Raw genomic sequence first — 9274 nt, 5'->3', positions numbered from 1 at the left:
AAGTCTGACTGCAAGACCTATGCGTGTTCTTCGCCCTCTGCTGGCCAGGCTGTTTTACGAGAGGGGGCAGTCTACAGATTTAATCATGCTTGAGAGTCAACTTTAATGGAAATAATACAAGCTTTGGAGTAAGAGGATCTGGGTTTCAAGAGCAAGTCACTTAACTTCTCTTGGCCAATTTCCTCTGCGTGTTATTGTGAGGTACCCATGAGACTGCAGGAGAAGCATTTCATAAACTTTAAAGTCCTTTTAAAAATGTCAGTTATTGGGCCGGCCCGGTGGTGCACTGCTACAGTGCGCTGCTTGGGAAGCATGGCGGCGCTCCCCGCCGAGGGTTCGGATCCCACATACAGACCGGTTCCCGCTCACTGGCAGAGCAAGGTGCGGACGCGACACCGAGGGTTGTGATCCCGTTGCCGGTACGGGCATGACACTGAGGGTTGCGATCCGTTGCCGGACACGAAAAAAGGCAAAAAAAAAATAAAAAACTACATTGAGATACCACCTCACCCCAATTAGACTGGCTATAATCAAAAAGATGGTGAATAACAAATGCTGGTGAGGGTGTGGAGAGAAGGGAGTGCTCCTACACTGTTGGTGGGACTGTAAATTAGTACAACCACTGTGGAAAACAGTTTGGAGGTTTCTGAGACAACTACAGATAGGCCTTCCATATGATCCAGCAATCTCACTTCTGAGTATATACCCAGAGGAATGGAAATCATCATGTTGAAGGGATACCTGTACTCCCATGTTCATCGCAGCTCTGTTCACAATAGCCAAGATATGGAACTAACTTAAATATACATTGGTGGATGATTGGATAAGGAAACTGTGGTATATATGCACCACGGAATACTACTCTGCCCTAAAAAAGAATGAAATTCTCCCATTTGCAATAACGTGGACGAGCTTGGAGAAACTTACGTTGAGTGAAATAAGCAAAGCACAGAGGGATAAATACCTCATGAGCTCACTCATACGTGGGAGCTAAGAGAGAAAAAAGGAAGGAAAGAAAGACCGCAGTGGTGCATTGGACTTGCAGAGGGAGAGAGCGGACCTTAGGATACAAAGTAAAGTGTGTGTGGGGGGGCTAATTAGGTGGAGGACACAGGGTACAAATGCCATTTGTGGTAATGGTCAAGATGCCAGTGTGAATCTGGCCTTCACATCTTGGACATGAGGAGTGACAACCAGCTCTGTATCTCATGAATATTCATAACCAACTAAAAGAAAAGATTGTATCCCCAGGGCAGTTTACCTTAAAGTCTTTGAAGTGAAAATTGTTGTGAGAATCATCTGAGATAATGTATATGAAGGCACTTCCTACGAAAAGTGCCCAAAACATGTATGTTGGAATTATTAGTAAAAGTAAAGCTGTATTGCTACGATTGGTCTTTTGTGCCTTAAAGTTTTTTCATGGAAGTAGAATTATTGGAATGGGGTAATATAAAAATTGATGCTCTTGTCAGCCTTGTGGCTTTTCATAAAGAGTCCAGCAAACACTTATTGAGGGGCCTGCAATGTGCCAGGCCCTCTGGGAGCTGTCAGAGGTACTCAGAGAAAGTCACGGTTCCTGGCCTTGCAGTGCTTATGACTTAGTGCTAAGACAGGCACACACTTGGTGGTTTCAACTGCATATGATGAGTGACCAGATAGAATGTTTGTGCAGGGGACAAAGGGAAGGTAGAGAAAGGGCACTTCTCCCCAGATGGGCTTTAGGGAAGAACATCTGGAGATGAGTTTGTGCTGCATTTTGGAAGAAGAGCGAGTAGTTCAGAGAAGAAAGGCAGGAAGTAGGCCTTATGCAGAGGGGACAGTGGTGAAGAAGCCACCTCATGTAAAGTGCGAGTTCAGGGCTGGTCGGGAGACTCGAGTGGCAGGACGTGCTTCAGAGAACTTTGGTTCGTGTGACTCGCTGGGTGCATGATGCTGAGAGCACTAGCAGAGCAGCAGGCTGGGTGAGGGGGTGGACGGTGAGCTCTCAACACGTTACGTTTGAGGTGCATGGAGACAGAGCCATGCGAACACATCTAGCAAGTCTGTACATGTACAGGAGAAGATCAGTAGAGGACTCAGGGCTAGAAATTTGGATTTGGAAATGCTCAGAATACAGATTAAAATAGACGAGTTCATTCAAAGAGAGCACGCATATGAGAAGAACTGTTGGCCAAGAGAGCATTTTTATAAATACCTATTTTTGAGGAATACGTAGAGAATGAGGAGCATGAGATGACCATTGAGAAGGGACAGAAAGGAATGAAGCACACCAGAGTAGACAAGTATCAGAATTTTCACCACAGTTGAGAGCAGCAGAGAGACCTGGTAAAAGTGGTGGGCTGGAAAATGGCAATTGGAGTAGCAGTGTGAAGGCTGGCTTCGGGGGAGTGTTGGGGGGTAATCTTCTGCCTCTGCCTTTCCTTTCCCCTGTCTCGGTGTTCCCCTAGCACCTTCAGCCTGGATCCGCTGATCTCTGTCTCTGCACCTGCCCCGCCATTTGTGCATCTCTCTCCCAGCTGCTAACTTCTTCATGTCTTTTGCATACTCAATCCTACTGAGCTAGCACTAGTGGCCCCATCACAGTTGCTGGATGGACTCTATACTTCAGCTACAGTGTAGACCTTAATGAAGATGAAGCGAGAAACATGATCTTGTTAGGACCTGGAGAAACAGGAGTCAGATGTTAGGGCCAGTATGGGTTATGGGAGTGCAATTAGAAGAGTGGACCGGTTTCATACTCTTATTCCACACTCTTATCAGAATGCATGATGCCAGGATATTAATGGAGTTCATGTCACAGTCAGCATGATGAATGAGCCACGATCAAGAGCTGACAAGATCAAGATTTTTCTGGATCCAGAACCCTAAACGTTCCCTTTTTTGATGCTGCTTTTAGTTTCCCAGGCACCTGCCTGCCAGACTGTGCTTTGTCTTAAAAGTGCATTGCTCCGAGTTTCCTGGCTGTCTAGGAGCTTATTTGGCTCAATCTTGGGTAGCTTTCTTGTTCCTAAATCAGGCTTCCTTCATCTGTTTGCTCACTGATTTAACAGTTTGTAAGATTAGGCTTTTTCTTTAAAACCTCTTTTGGTTCAGATTGATGAACTTTCTAGTATTCAGCTCACATGTAGAACTAGATCCTTCTCTGTCCCCAGTGCAGGGGCTGGGCTCCCTGCAACCACTTCCTTTGTGCTAAGTCTGTTTTCTGATGGGGGGTGGGGGAGGGGGCTGGAATTGTGTTGCCCATAGATCTCTTGAACAATGCGTGCTTGGCTCTCCATGCACCCACCGCGTGGATTTTGCGCTTTTCCTACCTGTCAGGAGACACTGGCCACTGGGCCTCGTCTCTTTTGAGCCAGCCTCTAAGTTCTGGTTGCTTTTTCCCCAGTCCCTATATCACTACAGTGCATGTCTTTTTAGCAAACCTGTCTCCTCCTCGCATGTCCATTATCATTTCTTATTGTTATGACAGTTTCCAGGAATAAAATAAGCAAGTATGTGGCAAGAGAAGATTTGTCTTTTCTCCCTTCTTTTTTCCCCTCCTTTGCTTCAGTTAGTTTACCATTCTTCTAAGAATTACCTGGAATTCCTCTGAGAATTTGAACCATCAAGATCAAGGTGGAGGAATGAATTATCATATTTCAAAAGAAAGAAAGATGATAATCATCATTTAAAGACAAACAATCTTTTCTTTTCCTCTACGTTTTTTCCTAAAGACCTAACAGATCATACTAAATATTTTAGTTGTGTAATTAAAAACTGTGAATTGTTCTTGTGAATATTAAATATGTTGTGAAGTCTTACACAATCCTTCAGGCCACTCAGCTTCACTTATCAGAACTACTCTATAGTATGTAAGCTCTGAACTTTTAAGAGGAAGTTTGCTGTATTAGATCAAAGTGATTTTGCAATGCATTTTTGTCTTTTCTTTAATGAGCAAGATTTAAAGCAATTCTAGGAAAAAGGTGCTCCTGCCAGATGAAGTTTGCTTTCTTTTCTCAGAAAATTAGAACCATATAATCCTTTCCCACTTTAACTTCCAGATATCCAAACTGAATTTAATACTCAGTTGCAGGGATTACCTCATTTTAGGTGCCTAATGACATCTGCTTCTTTGCTCATTTTAACAGATTAACGTTCACTTTTCATTGTCTGATTTTATAGCTTCTAATTGCATCAGCTATCAGAAATTCTTTTTGGACGCAGGTGGGATTATAAACAAACAACATCTATATGAAATTAAGGAAGTTTTTGTCACTACCTTAGGGATGTTGACATGTTTCTTTGATGTGAGGGGTGTGTGTCTGTGTGTGTGTAAAATATCACAGCTGGAGAGAAATCAAAATAATGTGATTTTTTTCAAGAGGAAAGAACATGTTACAGAACTTAGTGGAATACATCTATATGAAATTAAGGAAGTTTTTGTCACTACCTTAGGGATGTTGACATGTTTCTTTGATGTGAGGGGGGTGTGTCTGTATGTGTGTAAAATCTCACAGCTGGGGAGAAATCAAAATAATGTGATTTTTTTCAAGAGGAAAGAACATGTTACAGAACTTAGTGGAAAGGTTGTCTTAATCCCAGACAACCTACCTAATGAAATATTTAAAAGCAATAAGTGCTTTTAAGCAAATGTCTTATTCTGTGTCTCAAGGGAAGATAATTAATCTGGTGTAGAGTGTTCACTTGTTTTTCATTTTTATTCCTGACCTACGGAAACTGTGGGGATCGGTGTATGGGCTGTTTTATGGCAGCTAATCACTTGACAGAGTTAGAATAAGTGGTTTCAGTGCATTACTCGAGGAACCAATTACTCTCAATTTCTTATGAGGCCTATTGAAATTATATGTTGCCTGATTTGTAGTGATTAAAATAGAACTTTGAAAATAAATCTTAATAGCCTGCAAATTGATGAAACCTTTCAAAGAAGAAACCTAATGAGAGTCCATTATTTTTTTTTAGCTATCTAATTGTAGAATATATATATTGGCACTCTTGTAATATAATTAAGAATTGGCATTTCACCTCTATTGTCAATATAGCTATCTAATTGTAGGATATATATATATATTGGCACTCTTGTAATATAATTAAGAATTGGCATTTCACCTCTATTGTCAATACAAGGAGCTTTCAACTATTACAACTCTCTCAACTTGTTCATTGGATAAGATTTTTAAAGTTAATACAAACTGATTTTAGCATATTGGAGTCAAAGTTAATCGAGTATGGTGACATAATGTTATATGAGAAGGTTACACAGTCTGATGAAGTCCTGCGTCTTCTCTGTGTTCTGGCTGCAGCCCTACCACCTACGTTCTGGATGAAGACGAACCGCGATTCCTTGAAGAAGTTGATTACAGTGCAGAAAGTAACGACGACCTAGATGTTGAACTGACTGAAAATGCAGGAGATTATGAACCTTCTGCTCAAGAAGAAGGACTTTCTGACTCTGAATCATCAAGAACATACCTACCCTGAGCCCTCTGCTGTCTCTTGTTAACTGCAAAGAAATGAAATATCTTGGTTTTTATTACACAGGAAATTTGAGAGAAACGAGTTGATAGAGAGCTGACTCAAAAAGACAAAAGGAACTTGGGCCTGTTTGGTTTCAAGACAATAAATATTATTAATTCATGATAAAATTGGCACTTGTTTTATTTTAGGTATTCAGTGCACTTTATGTAGCATTGAATTATCAAATATTGGATTTACTTTTTGAAAGAAACCTGAGTATCATTGCATGAATTTTTATCTCCTTAGGGTTATATCCTGCATCAAATGGATAATTTTGAAGTGTGTCAGAATATAAAATCTAAATTCTAGAGTTGTTGAAAATCCGGAATTGTTGAAAACTAATGTATGTGTACATGGGTTTCTGTAGATGTGTGTGTGTCGGGGTGGGTTAATATTGAAGATAAGACTGTTCTTCATAATCATGTTAACTGTTGGGTTGTGACTGAAATAATCCGGAGTTTGCCTTGAAACCAGTACATTCTACATTTACCGAATTAAACAAATAAAAATTACATTAAGTGTTGCATTCATTTTGTCATCCTTTTTAACCAGCCCAGATTATTTGATGTATAGAACTTTGGGAGAATATTATAAAATGCTGATATCTGAACACATTGATAAAAAGTGTAAAAGAAATGCCTGATTTACCAGTCGTACACTTTCTGTGGTATAGGTATACCTGTACCTATCATAAAAGATATATTCAAATAACTCTTTCCTGTAAAATTGTCTCGTAGACACACCTGAAGTTTATCACTGCAAACAGTTTGTTAAGAAACTTAAAAAATGCAGTGAGGGTATGATCGATGTTAAATATGCCTTCGTGTACTGAGCTTATTTAGCATTTGCGAGCTGTGCTATAGACTTATTAAACTTACTGAGGTAATTTTATTTAGTACATGCTGACACTGGTCTGAGTCCTAGATGACTGTAAGGAATTTAAACCATTTCTTGTAGTGCTGTTTTCCTGAGTTTTAGCTGTTCTGCTACAGGAATGACTTTGTCTTCAAATAAAATAAAACAATTCAATGACGTTGGATAAGTTAGTCAAACTTTAAGAACTGTTTCTGTTTTAACAAAACAAACCCCCAAAGATACCTCATTAACAGATTTTTGCCAGGACTCAAGTTTTGGCATGTATCTTCCTTGCTTATTCCTAGATTAGAATTTTTTATTAACATATTATACTGGAAAATAAATTATAAAAAGGATATTTCAGATTTTCGCAATTTCCAAATCAATCATTTCTCTTTGTACCATTTAGGGTATTTCATCCACACTGTAGATTCTTTCTGATGTCTTGGGAACCATGTTTAAAACCGTAGTACAGGGCAATTGAAAAACAGATCTTTTTCTCTAAATAGCCTAATCCTTGTTAACCTCGGAAAATAAAAATTAAGTAGATTGTGAAGTTGAACCAGTCCTCTTAGTGTGATAGCTTGATTAAGGAAAGATCAGGATACTTTAGTAAGTAAAGTATTATTTATTTAATCACTCATTATTTATAATTTTAAACAATTATTTATTTTATATATTTTAAATATGAAACAATTACATATTATAATTATACTTTTTTCAAAGAGTAGATTATGGAGCCACTGTGTCCATATATGAGCTTTTCTTGGCTTTTACAAAATTAGAAATTAAAAACGAAGATAGTCACTCATGAAAAGCACCTACAATCACTATAATATGCAGAGTGACTCAAAAATTTCTATTTGTTTATGTTAGCTGTGTAAAAACCACTTACCATGTACTGTTACAATATCTTATATTGATGAAAGCATTTAGCATATGTTACAAACCTGAATATGTTTTATTAAATATTCATAAGATTGAAGAGAAAATCTTTATACTTAGGAAATGATTCTTTTCAGAATAAATAGCTTTGGAAAGATAAAAAGTAACTTTCCTAATTAGAGGTATAACTAAGTTTCGTTGGCTAGTAATAGCTAAAATTGCCCTAATTTTGACCTCTGTGGCCTCTTTTTTCCAGGATTTCCAAAGATGGTTGAGATGCCTTCATTGTCATCATCCTGAAAATTAATGTTCTATCCTGTGCAGCAGCGATGAGGTCTGATAAACTGAGTCTAATGATGGAGTTTAGATTTATTTAATTTACCTTGCATTTGGAACTTTGAATTTCTTAAATGTAGTTTTGGTCTTACCCAGTGGATCTCTGTGGGGAACTGGGTGTCCTCCCGATGACCCCCTAAGCTAAGGAGCCAAATGGGACAGACTGCTGAAGTAGCAGTGGACAAGAGTACGGAAAGAGCTGATGCTGCAACCCTTCCTGGGAGGGCTGCATGCTGTGATTGTTTTGCCTAACCGCAACATTTTGACCTAAGATGCGCTGTCAAGAACTGATGGTAACAGCGATACCGGAGAAAACGAGAAAAGATGGTTACACAAGAACTCTTCATGACCTCCACCCCCACCCGTTGTTTTTTGTTCTCTTGCACCTGTGAGTTTCTATAAAAGGAGCTTATTTCCCTCATTAAATGGGGCTTGATCAGTCTTCTGTCTTGCTCTCTTCCTTTGTGTCTCTTGTCCTACCCACTCCCCCTTCCAGGTTCCATAGACCGACTCCCAATTCCTGCAGGCCGGGACAGATCTCAAGCTGTAGTGTGCATCAGAATCACCCAGAGGCTCCTCAAGACACGGGTTGCTCATTATGCAGATGTGGGATGAGGCCCAAGAATCTGCATTCCTTACAGATTCCCAGGTGGTGCTGCGGGACCACGCTTTCAGAATTGCTAGTGTAATCAGATGCATTCTTTCAGCATCACAGTTTCCTAAGAATCACAGGACCTGTGAACTGAAAATGAGTGAGAATTTAGGTCAAACTAATTTGTAGAGTCAAGGAAACAGGTGCACAGAGGTCAACTAGGGTCACAGGGTCCCTGGGGCAGAACCAGGGTTTTAGCCCAGCACTCCTGACAGCTGGCCTGTAATCTCACTGCAGACAGATGTTGTGCTTTGCCTTTCCCCAAGGAGTGAAGACTGTTAAGAACTTACGGGTCTTTTCTTGAATTTGTGAAATTTGTTTAGGCAAGGTAGAAGGCAAAGACTGACGCTTCACATTGGTTTTTTATTGCAGTCTTCGTCTTGTTTTTATATGGAAGTGTAATCAGTCTCTTGAGACTTTTGCTAGTTTTTGTGTGGTATTTAGAAACATGGACATTTTTCTGAATCCTAATTAGAAATAAGTAACCTGGAGTTCTGCTTCAAACAGTGCAGTAATAACAATGACTATGATATTTCTAAATTAAGATGACCATATTAGTATAAACATTGGAATGGATAATACAGTAAGTGTAACAATGGAATTGTTTTTGTGTATGATCCAGAAATAAATGACAGTAATGAAACTATAAATGTATTCTTATAAATCCTCTTGTTTTCGTACACATACTTGAATCATTACAAAATCTTAATTGAAAATTGGTGAATTTTTCTCTTCTTTTGGTGAAGGTTTAGGAGCCATATGTAGTTTTTTCCATTAGGAAAAACCTGTTATAGCAGTATTTTAACTGGAACTCTGTTCTACTTTATACAATAGAATATTACCGCAAAGTACTTCTCTGATTAAAGTACATTCAGATTCCTGCAACATAAAGAAAAGGAAACCTAGAAGAAAGTTGCCGATCCCGGGCAGATGCAAGTCTACCTTCAGTGCCCTCTTTCTGGACCCTGGACAGTCACTTAGGCCTATGGCCACTCCACCTCATGAGCCTCGTTTACACTGCAGATTCTTTTT

General features: G+C 39.3%; 1 protein-coding gene across 1 annotated transcript in view; it reads left to right on the top strand.

Annotated features, from left to right (window-relative positions):
* Nucleotides 1-5637, top strand: part of AGTPBP1 (ATP/GTP binding protein 1) — a 177147-nt gene extending 171510 nt beyond the window's left edge. Inside the window, exon 24 of the mRNA XM_008573809.1 lies at nt 5301-5637. Within this exon, the coding sequence (XP_008572031.1) occupies nt 5301-5478 (178 nt within the window). The 3' untranslated portion in view covers nt 5479-5637. The remainder of the gene's footprint in view (nt 1-5300) is intronic.
* The last annotated feature ends 3637 nt before the right edge of the window (nt 5638-9274 follow it).

Source organism: Galeopterus variegatus, unplaced genomic scaffold, assembly GCF_000696425.1.
Source record: "Galeopterus variegatus unplaced genomic scaffold, G_variegatus-3.0.2 Scaffold965, whole genome shotgun sequence".
Classification (NCBI taxonomy): Eukaryota; Metazoa; Chordata; class Mammalia; order Dermoptera; family Cynocephalidae; genus Galeopterus; species Galeopterus variegatus.
The sequence above is the reverse complement of the archived record's forward strand: the minus strand, read 5'-3'. Positions and strand labels throughout refer to the sequence as shown.